Source organism: Mesoplodon densirostris, chromosome 14 (genome assembly GCF_025265405.1).
Source record: "Mesoplodon densirostris isolate mMesDen1 chromosome 14, mMesDen1 primary haplotype, whole genome shotgun sequence".
NCBI classification, from domain to species: domain Eukaryota; kingdom Metazoa; phylum Chordata; class Mammalia; order Artiodactyla; family Ziphiidae; genus Mesoplodon; species Mesoplodon densirostris.
In genome coordinates this window covers 70,242,403-70,265,070 of record NC_082674.1, presented here as the reverse complement: position 1 = coordinate 70,265,070, position 22,668 = coordinate 70,242,403, and the positions used below count along the sequence as shown (strand labels likewise).

At 47.2% G+C, this 22,668-nt stretch overlaps 1 protein-coding gene across 1 annotated transcript in view; it reads right to left on the bottom strand.

Annotated features, from left to right (window-relative positions):
• The window catches only part of CREG2 (cellular repressor of E1A stimulated genes 2), a 48,289-nt gene that overhangs the window by 7,228 nt on the left and 18,393 nt on the right, over nt 1–22,668 (bottom strand). Inside the window, exon 3 of the mRNA XM_060117472.1 lies at nt 1,729–1,842. Within this exon, the coding sequence (XP_059973455.1) occupies nt 1,729–1,842 (114 nt within the window). The remainder of the gene's footprint in view (nt 1–1,728; nt 1,843–22,668) is intronic.

The window sequence follows — 22,668 nt, the reverse complement described above, 5'->3', positions numbered from 1 at the left end:
GTTGGATGTGCGTGGTAAAGGGACCCACATTATCCAGTAGCGGAAATTTTGGAAACACTGTTACCTGCGGTGACGTGGAAAATAGGAAATGAATTTAATGAACGCAAATGTCTCCTGAGGCTTTGGCTTCATCTCACTGCCCATCGTAACATGGAAGAGGAGAAATCAGAACTAAAGAGTGACCGCTGAGATGGAAAATAAAGCGCACAAGCACACAGACACACGCATCTACATTTATCTCTCCGTCTGTATATTGAAAACCACAAGTCCGTGTGGATGAGTCCAATCCCGATCCAATTCCAGACTGATCTAGTGTCCTCCTGTGCTAACTCTCTTCCATGGCGGTGAGAAACCAGGCTTCCTCTCTCCGTGTTTACTTATTACTACACTAAGTCCCCTACGTACGAATCTTCAAGTTGTGTACTTTCAAAGATGTGAACAATTGAATCCAGCAGGGAACCAGAACCTGTGCCATCAACGTCAGGTGTGAGTGAAATGGCAGCTTGCCCTCCGTCTCCTGTTGCTGACGACCCTTCAGCTGTGCCATCTCCCACCTCTTCCCCCTCCTCCAGGCAGTAACTCTTCTTGCCTGTTCACTCGGTGCCAGCCCCTGGATGCCCGCTGCTGTACTGGACTACTGGACTTTTCAAGGCACTGTACTGTCAGTTTAAAAATGTTTTATTTTTGTGTGTGTTTGTTTTTTATGTATTATTTGTGTGAAAAGTATTATAAACCTATTACAGTACAGTACTGTAGAGCCAATTGTATTAGTTGGGTACCTGGGCTAACTGTGTTGGACTTAACAAACAAATTGGACTTAGGATCACACTCGCAGAGGGAACTCATTCGTATGTAGGGGACTTGCTGTATGTTTACTTATTTCATGATTCCCCTGTATGTACAATCATCCCACCTCCATAGGGATGCGGATGGCTTGTCTAATTTACCACCTGCTTTCATGTTACTCTCCCACTAACTTAGACAAGTAGTAATCCGCCAGCTTTTGTTGCCCACACCCCATGTGGATACCCGCCCCTCCTCACTCCAGCTCTGACCTTCCACCTCAGGCCTCCCCTTGCACAGACCCTCTCCTCACCCACGGAGACAGACTCCAGCACCCCTGCAGGACCACCCTTCTCACTTTTTGCAAACGCTGATCTCCTCCCCCGCTTCCCGGGGCTCCTCTGTCACTCATTTTGACCCTAGCAGCATGCATGCCAATTTCCTGGGATGTCCTTTTAAAATTTTGATTGAGTGTAACCTCCAGAGCATCCAATTCGGGAAGCAGGTGGTGGGGGGCAGTTAGAAAGCTGCATCCTAAGTGGTTCGGCTATAAAAGGGGTGAGGGGCCCCCATGAAGGAACACTGTCGTCACTTCTGGCACCGAGCTCTGCTTAGAGTGGACATTGGAAATGTCTGCTGTATTGACTGGACTACAAAGCCCCCTTGATCTCCATTTCAAGGCAGGGCCATTGTGAAAGCCTGGAAGTATGCAGGGAACAGTGCCTGCAACCCTCAGCATGGGGCGCTCTCCAAAGGCACGGACAGCCCACTGAAAGGTCACATGCGTGGCCTCTGCTGCCACCTCAGGCGACCAAGGCTTTCAGCATCAGATGGCAGCTCAGACCATTAATGTCATCACGTCAGAGGCATCAAATGGCACAGCCCCGACCTCTGCTTCTTACACTGTATGTTTCTGGGCAAACCAATCTTAAAGCAGATACCAACCTTGAAAACATGGCTTGCTTGGCAAATTCCACTTCTTCTGGAGACACTGTGACCATCTGGCCAGTGAGCGTTAACCGGGCACAGCGGGGATCTTCTGGGTCGACGATATTTTTTCTGCATTTGAAGGACATTTTTCAGATATTAAAATGATGATAGAATGACAGCTGGACATACTAAGGATTTCATTAAAAATAAAGGGAGTTCCCTGGAGAGCCAGTTGTTAGGACTCCGCGCTTTCACTGCCGAGGGCCCAGGTTTGATCCCTGGTCGGGGAACTGAGATCCCACAAGTTGCACACCGTGACAAAAAAAAAAAAAAAAAAAAAGAAAGAAAGAAAATAGTGATCATGTTGCTGGTTATATTGTTCAAGTTTTTACATTTTATGGAATTACTTGAAAATACTTTAGCATATATGATACTGCAATCTCACTCCTGGGCATGTATCCAGACAAAACTCTAATTCATAAAGAGACATGAACCCCTATGTTCATAGCAGTACTATTCACAACAGCCAGGACATGGAAGCAACCTAAATGTCCATCGACAGATGAATGGATAAAGAAGATGTGGTACATATATAGAGTGGAATATTACTCAGCCATAAAAAAGAATGAAATAATGCCGTTTGCAGCAACGTGGATGCAGCTAGAGATGATCATACTAAGTGAAGTAAGTCAGAAAGAGAAAGACAAATACCATGTGATATCCCTTATATGTGGAATCTAAAATATGACACAAATGAACTTATCTACGAAATAGAAACAGACTCACAGGCATAGAGAACAGACTTGTGGTTGCCAAGGGGGAGGGCAGGTGGGGGAGGATGGATTGGGAGTTTGGGAGTAGCAGGTGGAAACTATTATATATGGGATGGATAAACAACAAGGTCCTACTGTAGAGCACAGGGGACTAAATGCAGTATCCTGTGGTAAACCATAATGGAAAAGTATATGAAAAAGAATGTATACCTATGTGTATTTGAATCACTTTACTGTACAGCAGAAATTAACACAATATTCTAAATCAACTATACTTCAATAAACTAAAAAAAAATTAAGATACTTTGGTACAGGCAGTGTGGCAGGTGTGTCTGTGTAGGCTGGATGTCAGTGTGCATCCTCGCAGGTGGCAGACAGCCACGGAAGTACCCTAGTCAAGAGTGCACAGACCAGGGCAAGGCTCTGCAACACCCCCATAGGGAGCCACTGTCCAGAGTCAGGTGGCTGCTCTGTGTGACTCTAGGGAGTGCCACCCCCTCGAGATACTATGAATAGCGCCCCTGGAGTAACGCAGTGCACCTGCCTGGATCCAGCAGTGGTCAAGGTAAAGGCTTTCAGGCATCACCGTTGTCAGACACAGAGGTCCCTTACTGAACATAAGGGATGTTAGAAATAACATTGTATGACAAGCGTTTCCATGGTGGCAGGATTCTTCTATAAACATGTGCTTTCCTTGTAAGAGTCACCTGGCCGTGAAAGTGTGGGAGGGCAACGGAGAGCTCCCACCCACCTCTCATCATGAGAGGCTGCCTATTTCTGGAAGAAGCATAAATGGGAGAATCTGAATCTTCATGTTTCAGATCGTGGCTTCATCTTAAGCCAGGAGAGAAACCTCCCCCAGGTGACAGCTGGTGCCTTACGCATTTCACAATCTCTCCATATGTGCTTGGGAAGGTGGTTCCAGGATGGGGCAACAAGATGTGTCTGTACATCGCCTCGTTTTGTGTGTGGCTGTACATCACCTCATTTTGTTTCATCTTCATGACGACCCCAGGAGGTAGGTGGGATGACTGACCTTGTTTTAGAGATGAGGAGAATGCGATTCAGGTAGGCTAAGTGACTTGTCCTGGGCCATGGAGCTTGCAGGGCCTGTCAGAGCCCAGGTCCTCTGGCCTCAAGCAGGAAGGCAGCCACCTGGCAGCCTAGCACTTGTATCTGGGTGTATCCCAGACTGACCATCTCCTTCATCTCCTGGATTCTATGAGTCCTCAATATTTATGGATTCTCTCTCTTATTATCTGATTGTGGACTCTTAGATATCATGTTTAATAACATTTTAATTTTTGGTGAATGCTTTCTCAAAAGCTCAGCTTAGGGGGAAGAAAAAAGTTCACCTTAGGGGTAAAAAAAAAAAAAAAGTATCACATGACAAAAAAAGAGTGTGTGCAGAGATATCTGTTACAGCATCATTTATGATGGCAAAAATGGGAAGTAACCAGGCTTCCCTGGTGGCGCAGCAGTTAAGAATCTGCCTGCCAATGCAGGGGACATGGGTTCGAGCCCTGGTCCAGGAAGATCTCACATGCTGCGGAGCCACTAAGCCCGTGCACCACAACTACTGAGCCTGTGCTCTACAGCCTGCAAGCCGCAACTACTGAGCCCATGTTCCACAATTACCGAAGCCCGTATGCCTAGAGCCCATTCTCCACAACAAGAGAAGCCATCGCAATGAGAAGCCCGCGCACCGCAACGAAGAGTAGCCCTTGCTCGCCACAACTAGGGAAAGTCCGCATGCAGCAACGAAGACCCAATGCAGCCAAAAATAAATAAATAAAATAAATAAAAATTAATAAAAAAGAAAACCACAAAAAACGGGAAGTAACCAAAATGCTCAGCAGTGGGAGAACATAAATAAATTGTTTTATCAACAGTATGAAATACAACCTTTAAAAAGAATAAGATAGAGCTATAGGTGGCCATGAGAAAGATATAAGTAAAAAGTTAGCTGAAGAACAATACATGCAGTAGGACCCCGTTAAAAAAGTAATCCTAAAACTATGTGTGTGTGTGTGTGTGTGTGTGTGTATCTGTGTGTGTGTGTGTGTATATATATATATATATATATATATATATATGCTTAGAAAATGTTCTTGGAAGGATATATTCTAAGATATAACTTTGGTTATTTCAAGAAGGGGATTTGAGGGGCTCGAGGTGTAGGGGGAGAAGCCCCTTTTTATTTTATATACTTCCATATTCTTTGAATATTACATATGTAATGCAGAAAAGTAATTTCCAGCAGGGGCTGGGGGGCAGATAGGGAGAGTTTGGTGAAAAGGTACAAACTTGCAGCTATAAGATGAAAAAGTCTGAGAATCTAATGCGTAACATGGTGACTCTTGTTAATAACACTGTATTGTATAGTTGAAATTTTCTAAGAGGAGAGAACTTAAATGTTCTCACACAAAAGGCAAACGGCGATTAACTAGATGGTGGGAATCTTTTCATCATGTACACGTATATCAAATTATCGTGGTGTGTGCTTTAAATATCTTATAATTTTATTTGCCAATTATACCCCAATAAAGCTGAAAAAAGACAAAAAAGTAATGGTCACATAACACTATCTCCTGGTGGGCAGTCAAGGGGTAACTCAGCAGACTGAGGCTGTCCAAACCCTGCACATTCCAAAGAAAGGCCTGTCTTCAGGAGGACTGGCCCTTGGCTGGCTCCTAGAAGATACCTCTGAGCCCTTGAAATTTCCTGCTTCACCAGAGTGTTTTTGTGCCTGAGACCCTGGGCCATGCTGGGTCAGCTTAACCTCTTGGGCCCTGAGTCTGAGTAGCTAAGATCAATCATGCAGATGCTATAATTGCCATGTGACTGGATTCCAGTAAAAACCCTGGATACCAAGGCTCAGGTGAGTTTCTCTGGTTGGCAATACCTTGCACCTGTTGTCACACATCATTTCTGGGAGCACTAAGTGTGTCCCTGTATGATTCCAGTGGGAAGGGTCTCCTTCCTAGAGCTTGGGCCTGGATTTTCCTGGACTGCGCCCCATGTGCATTTTGCCCTTGATGACCTTGATCTGTATCCTTTCACTGGAAAAGACCATGAGCTCTTGAGTCCTGTGAGTCCTTCCAGCGAATCACTGAGCCTGGGGGTGGTCTTGGGACTCCCACACAGTTGACCAAGCAGACTCTGCACATGCTCTTTTCACAGATGGTGTGTATCACAAAACGGCTGCTTCCAGGAGGCATGACTCATCAGAACTCATTCCCGTCCATTATAACATTAAAGAAAGGTACATTTGTTAAGCAAAACATATGTTTTGCTTATACTTAAGGGACTTGTTTTCACCTGCCTACAAGTTTTTCTTTATTGTACACTCTGTTGAGTCATAAGAGAAAGAGTGGACATGCCCACATATTCAGGTGAAATGCTCCACGTCAGAACACCGTGTACCATTTGAAAGTGTTACAGGCTGCTGAGGTTTTGACACTGCAAAAATGTAGTTGCTGAATTGTGAATTTTTCAAAGATGAAAGAATGACGGGAGGCACTCTACACAACTGTAAACACTGAATCAACACTGAATTTTGTAAAAAACCTGAGATGGATTGGAGAAAATAAGTAAAAATAGTAAATGGGAACTAAACATACAGATAACCAGATGAGACTGTCATCAGTTGTACCCAATTTATTTGTTTGCTATTAAAGCCAATTTTTTTTCACAAAATGGCTCCATCATGAAAGCAATGAAATTAGGATTCATAAGTAAGTCATAATAGAAGAACACATTACATTTAAGAAGGGGGCACTTTGCTTCTCCAGTGGTAGAGATTACAAAGACTAGAAAGAAGATTATGTATTTAAATAGGTAAACAGAAAGCTTTATCCTTTTTGAGAATAACAGCCCCTCAAAGATGTCCACATACTAACCTCTGGAACTTGTGACTGTGTTACCTTTCACGGCCAAGGGGAGTTAAGGTTGCCAATCAGCTGGCCTGGATTACGCACCTGGGCTCAATGCGATCATAAAGGTCCTTAAAAGTGGAAGAGGGGGCTTCCCTGGTGGCGCAGTGGTTGAGTCCACCTGCTGATGCAGGGGACACGGGTTCATGCCCTGGTCCAGGAAGATCCCACATGCGGCTGGGCCTGTGAGCCATGGCCGCTGAGCCTGTGCGTCTGGAGCCTGTGCTCCGCAACGGGAGAGGCCACAACAGTGAGAGGCCCGCGTACCACACACACAAAAAAAAGTGGAAGAGGGAGGCAAAAGAGAGTGTTGGGGTGATATGATGGGAAAAAGACTCTCCTGGCCATAGCTGGCTTTGAATATGGGAGGGGGCCAGAGCCCAGGAGTGCAGGCAGCCTCTAGAAGCTGGAAAAGGCAAGAGAATGGATTTTCCCCTAGAGCCTCCACAAAGGACACCTTGGTTTTAGCCCAGGAAGACCTGTTTGGACTTCTGCCCTCCGAAACTATGACGTAATACATTTGTGTTGTTTTGGGCCACTAAGTTGTGGTGGTTTGGTACAGCAGCATTAGAAAACTAATACACCGGGGCTTCCCTGGTGGCGCAGTGGGTAAGAATCCACCTGCCAATGCAGAGGATGCGGGTTCGAGCCCTGGTCCAGGAAGATCCCACATGCCGCGAGCGACTAGGCCCGTGTGCCACAACTACTGAGCCTGCGCGTCTGGAGCCTGTGCTCCGCAACAAGAGAAGCCACCGCAATGAGCAGCCTGTGCACCGCAACGAAGAGTAGCCCCTGCTCGCCACAACTAGAGAAAGCCTGCATACAGCAACGAAGACACAACTCAGCCAAAAAATAAATAAATAAATAAGTTAAAAAAAACCCAAAACAAAAACCAAACAAACAAAAAAACTAATACACCATCAGAGGGAAGTTGGACTCCAATCCTATCCTGAGCCACGTGAGTGCAACACACCTGAGGTTACCACACCTGCTGCTCCCAAATGGCCAGCCAGTGCACAGCAACCAGGTAGGAGGATGCTGTGTACCCCAGGACCCTGATCCACGGCTCTTGATTTATGAGAGCGTGCTTTGATGAACAGCTGCTGTAGAAGACATTCCCCAATATCCTGTAATAAGCTATAATGAAAAAAATTGAAAAAAAAGAATATAGATATATACATATATATGTATAACTGAATCACTTTGCTGTACACCTGGAACTAACATAATATTGTAAATCAACTATACGTAAAGTAAAAAAAACAAAAACATCCCCCCTCCTCTTGGCAATGCACGTGGAATATTGTTTAGGCATCCACTTCCTCCTCACACGGCTTCAGGAAACCCTATTCCATCCCTAGATCCTGAGAGCTGGGATTGCCCAAGCCAACCAGACAATTCCATCCTCTGGCCATAGTGACGGACTCAGGGATGGGCACAAGAGCAAGTTTGCTCATTAAAGCTCAAGGAGCTACTTGCTGGGGACTTCTGGAATGGCAACCCCTCCCTCTCCTTTGGAGTCTAACTGGAGAGATGCTCGCTGTTGCTGGACATAAATGGAGCACGTGTACCCGGAAGTGGCTGGCAGCCACAGGGGATCACAGGTGGGGGACGGGCAGGGGTGGGAGGGTGCGGCCCTTAAAATGCAGCAGACACTGGAGAAGGCAGCGAGGAGGGATGGGAAAATCTCATTTGGGCTGACCTTGCAGAGCTCCTAAGAAAAGCCTACCTCTGGACTTTTCAAATATGTCAACTAATCAGCTTCCTTAATTCTCCAAGCACATCTGAGCTTATTTTTCTATTTCTTGCAACTGAGAGGTTCCTCGCTATAGAAGGGCTTCAAGTTTCAGGACCTCTGTCTCTGTTCTTGGACTGGATCATATGGTTGAGGCATGTCCAGCTAACGTTGGATGCTATTAGTAACAATCCATGAGAAGCAAAGACGGCCTGTTTTTTTTTTTTTTTAATATTTTTGCCGAGCCACAGGTGGGATCTTAGTTCCCTGACCAGGATCAAACCTGCGCCCACTGCATTGGAAGCCTGGAGTCTTAACCGCTGGACTGCTAGGGAAGTCCTGGCCTGTATTTTTAAAAAATTACTTACTTACTTACTCAATTTATTTATTTATGGCTGCATTGGGTCTTCGTTGCTGCGCGTAGGCTTTCTCTAGTTGTGGCGAGCGGGGGCTACTCTTCGTTGCAGTGCGCGGGCTTCTCATAGCTGTGGCTTCTTTTGTTGTGGAGCACGGGCTCTAGGTGCGTGGGCTTCAGTAGTTGTGGCTCGTGGGCTTAGTTGCTCTGCAGCATATGGGATCTTCCCAGACCAGGGCTCAAACCTGTGTCCCCTGCATTGGCAGGCGGATTCTTAACCACTGCACCACCAGGAAAGTCCCTGGCCTGTATTTTTAAAATATTTGCACATTTATATATTTCCTTGAGATAAGGCTGTATCTACCATGTATCAGGAAGCAGTTTTCCATGGTCTCTCGTGCTTCTGAACGTCTTGTAGGCATAGGACTAGCTCCCTTGGCTCTGAACTATCTTTTCACAAAGATGTTTACAGAGCCAACAGCTTTGGAAGACAGAGCATCTCCCCATGGGGTGGCGACCTGTCCAGAGGGGTGCAGAATGGGCTCCCTCTGGGGGCAGCAGGCTTGCCTCCACTGTACAGATTTTGGTTCTCTAGGCTCAGGGTTCCTCTCCTGTAATGCAAGCCACCGTGTGTGCAGATGACCCCTGGCCCTCTTCACATCCCCCTGGGGGAACTAGGGCTCGGGGGAAATCCCACTATAAACTGCTGATGCTCTGGCTGCTGCCATTGCTGGGGTAACAAAGTCCTTTGCCTCTGACCCAGGAGGCTTGTGTCTTCTGCCCCATCCGTGAACCACGGCAGGCTGACTCGTTACTTAGAATGAACCAGGTGAGCTTGCTGGCAAATAGGGTAAAACCTTAGAGTCTTCACAGTCTTTGACCCATGTAAAAATATTCAGTTTCTCTGTTTTTGGTTGGAACTGAATCACTTTGGAAACAGCGAGGGAAAAATAATTATAACATGCTGATCAGAAGCTCTGATTTGCATATGTATATCTTTGAGTAATAAAGATGGTGAGGGACTTCCCTGGTGGCACAGTGGTTAAGAATCCGCCTGCCAATGCAGGGAACACGGGTTCGAGCCCTGGTCCAGGAAGATCCCACATGCCACGGAGCAACTAAGCCCGTGCGCCACAACTACTGAGCTTGCGCTCTAGAACCTGTGAGCTACAACTGCTAAGCCTGCGCTCTAGAACTCGCGAGCCACAACTACTGAGCCCGTGTGCCATAACTACTGAGCCTGCGTGCCTAGAGCCCATGCTCCACAACAAGTGAAGCCACTGCAATGAGAAGCCTGTGCACCGCAACAAAGAGTAGCCCTTGCTCGCCACAACTAGAGAAAGCCCGCACGCAGCAACGAAGACCCAACGCAGCCAAAAATAAATAAATACATAAATTTATTTAAAAATAAAAAAATAAAGATGGTGAAATAAATTATTTTAAAACGTTATCTGTTCTTTAGACAAAAGTGTTTCACATTACATGGATTATAGAGCAAGGTAACGAAAGAGCTCTTGCTGGTGCAAAGTCTGGAACTCTTGTGTGGCCTTGCTCTTCCTGGACTAGCCCAGGGCCTTCAGGGGCCCATCCCCAGCCTGGGGATGTGAGAAGCCCTGGCACAAAGGAAGACCCGCCCCGTCTCCTTGAACCTCCTGAGTCTGTCTGTCTTCTTCTTGTTTCCTGTTTAGCATGTGCACAGTCCCCCTAGTCTGAGACACCATCTGCTATTTCCTGGCCTCTGATTCTAGCTGAACTCCATTCCTTGACTTCTAATGGGGCAAGACAAAAATCACTATTCAGGAAACAGTGACAGCAGCTGATTTTGTATTTGTGCATCTCTGTGTGATTGGGGTTGAGGTGGTGATGGTAACGGAGGGAAGCAAATTCATCTCAGGACGGGCTGCTCTTTGGTTTAGGAAAGCCTATTAGTGGGCATATCAAGGCAAGGCCAGGCCCCCCTCCTCAGGGCACCCAGGCCAGTGTTTGCAGGGAGAGAAAGGGAGCTGAGTGTGTGAGATGCCTCCCCGAGGTTACTGCGTTTTGAACTCTGGTACAGGCAGAAGACACAGAAGGTTTTGTCTTGCTGTGTGTGTTTGGGGAGGTCACTGAGACTCAGAGAAGAGAAGAAAGGCAGTGGGAGGAGGCCTGGACTTTGGAGGGGATACCCAGCCATGTGGCAGGGGTGTCCTCCATCCTTGTGATGAGGGGTGGCCAGTGATGGTGCAGGGATGCCCCGCGATGTGGCTGCTGTCCAGTGCTGTACCTGGAGTTGCCAGACGTAGGAGGTATCAATACAGATGCCCGGTTACCTTTGAATTTTAGATAAACAACAAATTTTTTTTTCAGTATAAGATGTCCCAGTCAGTATTTGGGACATGCTTATACTAAAAGTGTATTTGTTTATCTGAAATTCACGTTTGACTGGGAATCCTGTCTTTCACCCGACAACCCTAGGCACCCCTCCCACTATTCCCCCAGACCCTAGTGAAAGTCTGTTATACCCAGTGTCCCTGCATGGCAAAGGAGAGAAGCCACCAGGTGTGGTGGTAAGACATCCAGATGTGGCTGAGGAGGGGGAAGGGAGAACGGCGGGGGGGAGTGGGGCGGTGATGGTCCCCACCTGCGTCATCAGCACCTCTCTGGGTTCCTTGGAAATGTCCGGGCGGGCTTTTTGCCTTCCGCGGTTGGTGAGAATTTGGTTATTTTACCTGTGTGCTGCTGGAAGGGCTGCCCCTCGGGGCTGAGGGCCTTCGGCGGCACTGTTTCCATGTCTCTTTCAGGTTAGGGGACGTTCTTTTGGGCATGGCTCTCCTTCCCACTTGTCCTCAGAGCCTGCCACATGCACTCTGCCAGATGGGCAGCTAGTGACCCAAAAGGACTTCTGTCTCAAGGGCAGGACCAGAAAAGCCTGGTCTGCTCAGGTGGTCACCTGGAGAATCCAGAGGATGACTTACCAGCTTGAGGACCCTCTAGAAAGTGGCGGAAGCTGTCTAGGAACTGCCCTCTGCCTGCCCTGGTCCCTGGCTGTGTTCATTACATCGTGCTGCTGCTCTGTGTGGCCTCTGCTAGGGGGAATGCTTGCACACCCCAGCCTGGAACTTATTTTTAACCTTTTTATTTTAATTTTTCCTCCAACAGAATCATTTTTTTGGTTATTATTAATTTATTATTCATATATTGACGGCATGGTTTCCTTTACATTATTGCTAGAGTCATCTTTCTAAAATAAAAAATTGTCACCTTCTAATTTCATGTACTTTTAATACCCCTCTACTTATACAAGCACAACCAAAATCTGAAAATACGGTACAAAATGTTCCTAATGGTCAGGTATTTGTCTTTTTTCCTGGCCTTATCCTTTGCAGCCCTCTGGACATAAACAATTACTTTTATACCAAGATTCAAACCTCCCAGCCTTTCTCACACCATTCTATCTTCCTAGAATGATGAACCCTCCACATGCATGAACACGCATATGCATGTTCCCATGTGTGTGCACACACACACTCACCTATCACTGGTTGCCTAACAAACATATTAAAACTTAGCTCATTCCAAGTAATTTTGCTCCACCACTCATATAAACTTGTGCCCTATATATATTTCTATCATAACACATGGAATACTTGTAAAATATTCCACATTTTACAACAATGCCAATGACTCCCCAGGAACAGTGCAATATAATGACCCTTAGGACTTAATTTCACACACTTATTTATTTGTCTACCTCTGCCTGACGGGTGGAATGTAATGGTAGAACATGTGCTTCATTCACCTTTGTGGCCCCGAAAACTTAGCCCCATGGATAGCACATTTTTTGTCCTGAATAAATATTCATTGAATGGGGGCTTCCCTGGTGGCGCAGTGGTTGGGAGTCTGCCTGCTAATGCGGGGGACGCGGGTTCGAGCCCTGGTCTGGGAGGATCCCACATGCCGCAGAGCGACTAGGCCCGTGAGCCACAACTACTGAGCCTGCACATCTGGAGCCTGTGCTCTGCAACAAGAGAGGCCGTGATAGTGAGAGGCCCGCGCACCGCGATGAAGAGTGGCCCCCGCTTGCCACAACTAGAGAAAGCCCTCGCACAGAAATGAAGACCCAACACAGCCATAAAAACAAACAAACAAATAAATAAGCAAGCCAAGCATTAAAAAATATATATATATTCATTGAATGAATGGACAGCTGATGATTTCCTTCTTCCTGAAATTTTAGATCTTTGGTTATAACCTTCATATACCTCCTATGATGGGCCCTTGAACACCAAGGAAAAAACAGAAAAGCTTATGAGAACACCACCAATTCATTCTGACCATTCATCCACACCAGTCTTCATGTATGCCATACCTGATTTTGGGTAATATACTATAGCAGTACTTTTTTTGCATGAAAGTAAAAATAGTGTAAAAATATCTTTAAACCCTTAAGTCTGTCTTAAAAAAATACATTTTAAATTCACTTGAAATATTCATCCTCATTCTTTCAGCAAGTATTGCTATACCCCTCCTGAGTTCTGAAAGTGACTGTTTTGTGAAGCACCTGTTAAACTACTGAGTAAATAACACGGCTTTTGAAATTATCATAATTACACTTATTTACATAACAGACCATGATCTCTTCAAGAAATTACCTTAATTACATAAAATCTCACATATAGGGTTTCTATTTTCTTTATTCATGAGCTAGTTTTAATCTTCATAGTCTATATTCAGTATAAAATAAATAATGATCTACTATCTCTCCATGGAATTCTGAAAGGAAGTAAATTATTATCATGAATAAAATAACACTTTGAATCATCCTAGAACAAAATGTGCTTTCAACTAGCTAATCTAAGGGATATTGATTTTATAACTTTTGTTGGCCTTCAATTCTATGTCATGGCTTTATTTTTCTCTGGGTAACCAAACTGATCTGGTTGTAACCGTACGAGATTAGGATTTTATTTGCAAGTGTATTAAGAGATGGGGCCACTTTCTTTCTTTTTTTTTTTTTTTAATATTTATTTATTTAGGCTGTGCTGGGTCTTAGTTGCAGCACAAGGGATCTAGTTCCCTGACCAGGATCGAACCTGGGCCCCCTGCATTGGGAGCGTGGAGTCTTAGCCACTGGACCACCAGGGGGAAGTCCCTCCTCCAACAGAATCTAATATAGAATTTGATAGTTTAAGCCAGGGGACTAAGGGACCAAAAGATAAAAAGAGTCTGTTCTTTTACAGGGAGAGGACTTCACGCCCACAGGCAGAGACCCAAAAGGCAATACTGTGTCAAAGCATGGGCCCATTCATACTGGGGTTCCAGAATGCTATTAAATAAAAGAACAGTCAGCTCTAGCACCTTGTGGGTAAAAAAGTGGATTAGATGACCCAGGGGCTATAAAGGAAACAATGAGACAGTGGTTGAGGGCTTAAACGACTTCCAATTACATGAGAAGATTGCTTTCTTTGAGCAATCCTTTAAGATAAGTAATCCTTCTTTTGCTACAGTTTTTTTTTATACTCACATTTTTATGAGCTACAATTTTCTAAGAGCTTCACAAGGGATGCATTTTTCTAATAAATTGACATTCAACCTTCCCAAACACTTTATGTCTTGTTGGTTAGTACGATACATTTAAAGGCCTGTCTTATTTTGATGTATTTGTGTTCAGTGGTAAAGAAAAATGTTAGAGAAAAGCAGACAGTATGTTCTTTTTGGATTTAGGAAGTTAAGCCAATACACATAGACATACTGGGTGAATGACATTAAAATATTCAACTTTGTTTCGATTCTTTAAAATAGAGGAAAAAAATTTGTTTCACGCAGTCCCCGAGTGACAGGGATACAATGTCAATCACCATCCGATCCAGGTACAGTGGTTCTCAGCCAGGAAGTGTTTCTTCTCGTAAGGGAAACTGGGAAATCTGTGGAGCACCTTTGTCCCAGTGACTGGGCTGGGGGCTCTACTTGCATTTAGCGGGCAGGGACCGGGAATCTGAAGAAATGTCCCGTGATGCATGGGGCTTTCTTGCACAATGAACTGTGCCACCCAAAACACAGCGGAACCCACATGCAAGCAGCTCTGCCCGAAAGAGCTCTTTGCAGGAGGCCCTTTTATCTCGAAACTAACCTCAAACCAGGCGCCCCCACGCTCTACTCATCTCCGGCCCTAGCACACCTTTCAAACGTTTTGATCACACAATGCCTCGCCTAATCTGTTGGTCAAAGAAGTGGAAATGAAGGAGTCATTAACAGAGGACCAGATCTCTTCGCCAGCTTCCCCTTCAGTAATCTCACAAACAAACTGTGTGAACAAATAGCATCTAAAGAAAGAGCACAGGAAGTCGACAAGCCTGCACACAGTGGGGCGTGGCACCACTCTGATGCCCTATCTCAATGATTAACTGAGATTACTTCTCTTTTTTCCCTTTAAAAACTTTCATGGCCAAGCAGTCTTCGGAGATGGTTTTTGGGGGACACGGAGTCCACCATCTCCCCAGATTGCTGGCATCCTGCTGAAAAGCAACTTTCCTTTCTACCAACATTTGTCTCTCTCGAGTATTGATTTCTGAGCGGCGAGCAGCTGGACCTGACTTGGGAACACACAGTGATGTGCTGCTTTGTCTTAGTAAGTGAAGGACAGCTGGTGTAGAGCAGTTTCTCACTTCGGTGCTATTGACACTTGAGGCTGGGCAGTTCATTGCGCTGGGGGCGTCCTGTGCATTGTAGAATATTTAGGAGCGCCTCTGGGCTCCACCCACGGGATTGCAGTAGCACCCTCCTTCCCCAAGTTGTAACAACCAAAAACATCTCCAGACATTGCCATATGTCCCTGGGGAGGGGTCCCCCCACTTCTGTTTGAGACCCACTGGCACAGACACAGGTACATTTACAGACTCGTGGAGGGAGAGGAGAGAGGCTCAGAGGCTTCTGCATTTTGTCAAAGAAATGTGGGCGCCACCTGCAACCCAGAGAGACTGGAGGGGATGAGAAGATTTGGTCTGAAAAGCAGGGAGTAGGCGTGAATCTGAGGGTGGGAAAGGAGCCTTGGTGGGAGATGGAGGATCTTCCAGTGATGTTGGAATGCATGGGAAGATTTTGTTCATGAATTTAAAGTGGGAGAGTCAGCCTGGCCATGTGATTTGTTCCTGTAACTCGGAGCTTCCTGGGTGCAGGAGGAGGAGCGATCAGGGTTGAACGGGGTTGGATGTAGCCAGGGGTGCTTCAGAGGGAGAGGGGCAGAGAACTTGCAGGTGGTCTTGGGGGTGGGTCATAAAGACAGACCCTGGAGTCTGAGCTGGGCGAAGGGGGAGGGGAGCCAGGAGGCGCCGACCGTGGTGAGATGAGACGGTGACGGGGCAGAGGATGCTGGGTTCCATGTGGTCCAGGCACGCTGCAGAGGGGTGACTCAGGCGAGAAGGGCCTGGGGTAGGATGCTCAGAATGGAGATTCGGACGTGGGGCGTGTGCTACCGGATCTGGGTGTGGCCGCGGAAGTGAAAACCTGGCTGGAGAAGCGAGGGTGTAGGATGGACCGTCTGCACGATGCTGAAGGTAAGAAGAGGGTGGCAGTGGAGAGGAAACCGTGAGGCCTCTGTGGCTTCCACCCACCTGTTCTGCTTCCACCTCCAGGGCAACATCAGAACAAAGAGAGCTGCCATTTTCTGGCCTGGCCTTTCAGACATGTGCAGAAAGCACTTAGCTATTTCTCAAGACTTGTTTCAGTCTGGCTGCTTTCAGACTTGCTAGCTTGTCAATATTCTTGTTAAACTTTAGTATCCAGGATGGACCTCATTGCTCGAGCAGGAGGTTCACAAAGTAGAGGAGTAGGTCACGTCCGCCGCTCCGTACTCCGTCCTGCCGGGGAAGCGCATGTGTGTTGTGTTGTTATGTTATGTTATGTTATGTTACTTCATCTAAATGTTTATATTAAATTTGATTTGATTCAATTTTATTTTATGGCGTACCAGTATAATGCCTCACACTGTCCCAGTTAATTCCCCTCCCCAGTTTTCTCTCTTTCCTTCTTGGCACCATTTTCCTGGCTGTGGCTCTGGCTTCTCTTGACAATTTTTCTGTGTCTCTCAAACAGGATTCAGTGTCTCAAGCTCCCAGTTGGTTCAACCCAGGACCCTTCCACTGGCATCCTTCCACTGGCATCCCAGGTTCCCACCACTTTCCAGGGGCTGTAAATGGCCAAGGAACCAGAAACATCCTCCTCAGTGCTCAGATTAAACCCCTTTCTATTTTTTTTTTTGTGTGTGTGTGGTACGCGGGCCTCTCACTGTTGTGGCCCCTCCCGTTGCGGAGCACAGGCTCCGGACGCGCAGGCCCAGCGGCCATGGCTCACGGGCCCAGCCGCTCCGCGGCACGTGGGATCTTCCTGGACCAGGGCACGAACCCGCGTCCCCTGCATCGGTAGGCAGACTCTCAACCACTGCGCCACCAGGGAAGCGCCCCCCCTCCTATTAATCAACACCTTTGGGGCTCCAGCCAGTCATCCATCCGTCCACAGTTTCACATCTTTGTGAAATGAGGTGTAAGAGAAACAAATGTATTACACGTGAGAGACAGAAGCCTACCCAGCACTACGATCCCTTGTTCATATTATTCTACCTTGTCGACAAGAACATATCACTCAGGCTTTCTGTCAAGGGCCTCAGGGAAATCCACACGCAGTGAGCAGACAATCATCTTCCTGACTTATCACCTAGTAAAAAACCTATCAAAGAAAGGGATGGCCTTTTCATCGTGCCAGCCTCCCCAACTTCTATTGTCTCTAGCTGGTTGCTTCTTCTCATCTTTGGGCGCACAACCATTTTAAAAGATGGTCTGTTCTGGAATAACTACGAAAGTTATTTGGGGTTCATCTGCAGACCCTCCCAGCCTCTGGTTTTTGAGACTCTGAACAAATTGGTCCATGTTCATGCTGTGTTGATGCCTTTTCCACCCTTCAGTTCAATGCTCTTATCCATGGCTTCTCTGAGTTTCTTGGAATGAAGTTTGTGTCATTTGGAAGCCTTGGCCATATGTCTTTACAGGACAGAGTGCTACATTTCTGCACGCATCTTGGGCTCGGATTTTCTCTTATGCAGCATCAAATCTTAGGATTCAGTAAATCCCAGGCAGTCATACACAAAGGGACAAGACACGCAAAGGGGGGAACTAGGTCCACTTCCGGGCAGGAGAGGGGCAGGAGTGCTAAGAACAGTTCACTCTGACAGGTCACGATTAAGCAGACTGCTCAACTTATAACCCTCTTCTCTGCAGTTTTCACCTTTCTCTATCATTCTGCCATGCTAAGAATATATTAAAATTAACATTCGTTGATGGACTATCACACGTGTTTGAATCATTTTAATACCTACATTTGAAAAACATGTATATTATAAATAAGAACAATCACGACTCCCCCAAAATACCAATGAGTGCCTTAGCATATATTAGAATAAATTACCATGTCTCTACCTACACTTGCAAATGCACTGAGACTGGTACATCCATCTGCGGTGGGTTGAATAAGGTCTCCCCACAAAGATGTCCACGTCCTAGTGCCCAGAACGTGTGACTGTTACCTTGTATGGCAACATGGACTTTACAGCTATGATTAAGTGAAGGAACTTGATATGGGAAGAGTATCCTGGATTATCCGGTGGGCCCAATGAAATCACAAGGGTCCTTAGACAGGGAGGTGGAAAATCAGAGCCGTAGGATCCAGGAAACGGGATCGACAGGTTAGATGATGCAAGGAAGGGGCCAGATGCCAAGAGATGCGGGTGGCCTCTAGGAGGTGAAAACGGCAAGGAAACAAATTCTCCTCTCAGAGCCTCCAGGGGGAACCAGCCCTGCCAACACCTTGACTGTAGCTCCATAAGACTCATTTCAGATTTCTAATCTCCAGGACTGTAAGAGAATAAATCTGTGTGGTTTTGAACCACAAATTTGAGGCAATTTATCACAGCAGCAATAGAAAACTATATACCATCCCTCAAGGCCTAACTCAAATATTCCATATATTCACGCAGTAAACATTAGTTGAACACAGCCTCATTATGTTCAAGGCTCTGGGGGGGCTGGTGGGGAGTCAGAAGGACACAGTCCTGGCCCTCATGGGACTTACATTGTAGCAGGAGGGGCAGACGTCAGACAGCCTGCTCTACAATTCATGATTTATTCACTTGCTACGATAACATGGAAACTTGCCTCTGTTTCCTGACCCTCAAAACATAGGCAGGCTTCCATGTTATAATATCAACCCAGAAACCTAGGAAATGAGTGGGAATTTGTTAGGTAAAGGCAGGGAAATCAGCGTAGATAGAAGGAAGAGCAAGGGCAAAGGTCCCCAGGCAGAAAAGAGCCAAAAGACCACTGAGGCCAGCACAAAGACAAAGGGGAAGGGTGATGCCACAGACACTGGCACTGCCAGCGGTGGACCACAGAGGCCACAGAGGCCATGTTAAGATGTTAAAATTTCATCCTAAGAGCAATGGGAAAACACTGAAGAATTTTAAGCAGGTAATGGAATGATGAGATGTGCTTTTTGAAAAGATATCTCCAGTTTTAGGATGGAAAGTGGGTTGGAAAGGGGCCAACAAGCATCCAGGGACACTGGTCAGGAGTATTTAAAGAGTCCAGGTGAGCAACAGTAGAGTCTTGGGCCAGGGGGTGGGGAGAAGCAAGCTGGAGAGAAGTAGTCAACTTGGGGGAGAGGTCTGGGAGGTAGACCAGTTGGACCGAGCTGACTGGTTGTGTAAGAAGGAGAAGAAGCGAATGGTGGTACCCAAGGGTCTGCTCTGAACAGCCAAGTGGATGGGGAGCCCAGGACGAGGAGCCCTCTGGGGAAGGAGGAAGAGGCTGAGCTCGAGGGGTCCTTGAGATGTCCAAGTGGAGATGTCCAGGAAGCAGCTGGATTTGGGGTCTGGAAGTCAGATGAGAGGTCTCAGCTGGGAATATAAGCTTGGGAGTCCCTGGCATGTAAGTGCAGTGTTTGGGAGCGGATGGGGTACAGGAGGGAGAGCAGAGAGAGTGAAGATGCCAAGCCTCCTTCATGAGAGACTCTCCCCATCAACCATTTCCAGGCCAACGTCTCCTGGAGGATCTACCACACTCAGCTTGTTCTAGAAGGATTTCCACGTGTGTCTTACAACCTTTTCCTCCTCTCAAAGGTTGGGGGGGGCTACTATTGCCTTTTATCTCTGTGCCTAACACTGCTTAGCACAGTTCACTACACAGTAGATGCTGAAATGGATGTTTTATTGCAACAGACTGCCAGCCTGCACCTGTATGAATTTAAAACAGATTTCATGTCTTGCTTCTATCTCAGTGCACCTCACACGATGGAAGTTATATTTGAACAACTTAAAACAGACAGCGTTTCTGTATTTTTGTAGATTTTGCAGCTTCTGACTCAGTTCCCTCTGAGAGGTAGGTGGGGAGGTTCCCTGCTTTCAGGCGGCAGCTGCTGTGAGGGGGCAGGGGGTACGGCGGAGCAGCAGGGCTGAGCAGCCCAGGTGTCTGGGATTGAATCTCAGCCCCCCATTTGAACTTGGACTGTGGGCCCTTGTACACGTTCCTCATTCTCTCTGTGCCTCAGTTTCCTCATCTGTAAAAAGGGGCTAACAATAGTACCTCTCTCATGAGCATCTTGAAAGGGTCACATGGGTTATATGTCTCTGTTGCTTAGAACACTGCTTGGCACAGAAAAAGTGCCAGCTACACGATCGCTCTTATGCTTCTGAGGGATGCCGTGTAGATAGAGCACGGGCAATTTTCTCCTCCTCTGCCCATCTCTGTCACCCCAACTCCTGCACAGAGGAAACAGCTGTTCATGACAATAGCTACCACTTATTAGTACCGACCACACGCTGGAAACTTGACACTCACTGAAACACTTCATTCCCACAGCACACGGGAGTACTGTTATTCCCACTTTAGGGTTAAGGAAATTGAGGCCTAGAAAAGTGAGTTGTTCAGGCCAGTCAGGTATTTTTATTTATTTATTCATTCATTCATTCATTCATTCATTTGGGTGCGCTGGGTCTTAGTTGCGGCACGTGGGATCTTCGTTGCCGCCTGTAGGATCTTTAGTTGCGGCATGTGGGATCTATAACAGTCCCCTGACCAGGGATCGAACCTGGGCCCCCTGCATTAGGAGCACGGGCTCTTAACGGCACGGCACCACCAGGGAAGTCCCCAGGTAGGTATTAATTGGTGGGTTTAGGAGTCAAATTGATGAAACTCAAATCAGAAGCTTTCTTCTAATATTGTAGTTATCAAACTTAAGTTATGTGTTAAGAATTCCTGAGTGGTTCCTTGAAGATGCAGATTCTAAGCCCCCTTCATCAGAGACAGCTGGAGCCCAGGAGTCTGCATTTTACAAGCAAACCTGGTGTCTCCTGGTCTCAGGCTGCTCCCCAAGCATGGCTTAGTTACTCTGCAGCCTGCCAGGCAGTTCCAAATTCAAACCTGGTCCTGTTCCCAGGCCAGAGGGTTCCACGATCAAACCTCAGTCATGTTCCCAGTCTAGAGGGTTCCAGAATCAAACCTCAGTCATGTTCCCAGGCCAGAGGGTTCCAGAATCAAACCTGGTCATGTTCCCAGGCCAGAGGGTTCCAGAATCAAACCTCAGTCATGTTCCCAGGCCAGAGGGTTCCAGAATCAAACCTGGTCCTGTTCCCAGGCCAGAGGGTTCCAGAATCAAACCTCAGTCATGTTCCTAGGCCAGAGGGTTCCAGAATCAAACCTGGTCATGTTCCCAGGCCAGAGGGTTCCAGAATCAAACCTCAGTCATGTTCCCAGGCCAGAGGGTTCCAGAATCAAACCTGGTCATGTTCCCAGGCCAGAGGGTTCTAGAATCAAACCTCAGTCATGTTCCCAGGCCAGAGGGTTCCACAATCAAACCTCAGTCATGTTCCCAGGCCAGAGCATTCCACAATCAAACCTGGTCATGTTCCCAGGCCAGAGGGTTCCAGAGTCAAACCTCAGTTTGTTCCCAGGCCCTGAGCTAGCAGCCAGATTGGGACCATGGGGCCGTGGAGTCACTGTGGGGATCCTTTGACCCCTCATCCCCACCACCTGATAATCTTCTGGGGTGCAGGCTGGGGGGCCCTGGCAGCCCCGCCCCGGCAGTGCTGGCCTCTTGACCGGATGCTGCCCTGCAGTCACTTCCATGATCCAGCCAGCTCTCCCTCTGCCATCTGCCAGCTCGGCTGAGACCCCGCCCTGGGCCGGCAGGGCGCAGTGCTCAGCTCTGGCCACCTGAGAATCTTAATTCCACTGTGGTCCCCCTGGCCTCAGCCTGGATGATGCTGAAATAGGACAGCAGGGAATTCCCTGGTGGTTCACTGGTTAAGACTCTGCACTTCCACTGCAGGGGACATGGGTTTGATCCCTGATCTGGGAACTAAGATCCCGCATGCCGTGAGGCACAGCACCTCCCCCCGCCCAAAAAAGAAAGAAATAAGGCAGCAGCTGTCCACAGAGTCATGCACAGACCACAGGAACCCTCAGAGTGCGCTCTGCTTTTTTCCTTATCCCGCATCACGGCGCATCCAGGGGCTGTCTCTCTAGTCTAACGTGTAACACACGCATTACCTAGCGTCCCCATCCCTGCACTGAAGGTTCAGTTGTTCTTTTCCAAAATCCTACTGTCTACCTTGCTGAGAGGTGTGCAGCAAACGATGAACTAGAAGAGGGGAAGCTGCCTGGTGCTGGACCACTTCATTCACTTGAAAGGAAAGAAGGGGTCGACAGGGGGAGCAGAAGCCGGGTGGCAGGGGGTGCTGGGCCAGGAGGAGCGCCAGCTGCAGAGACGGTGCGGTGGAGACAGGGGATGTTATGGAAACTGAATACTGTATTATCTATTTGTCTGTCTTCCAGCTTTCAGGCCCTCAGTTTCCTAACCTGGAAAATGAAAGGCAGGAGTGGATGGACAGGGCTCTGCCAGGCTCAAAGTACTTCTAAGTACACTGGAGTCTTGTCCCATTTTACAGGGAAAGCTTTGCTGCTGCATGAGTCACATTTACCTGCAGCTCAGTCAACCAGGAGAAAAAGGCGGAAAGGAAGTGAGTGAACCAGGATCAGCAAGGGCGGGGTACGTGTGCAAACACCCCCTGTCCTGGAAGACTAAGGGGGCCGAGTGGTCTTCTCGGAGGGAGGGGTCTGGGTCTGGGCCCAGGGG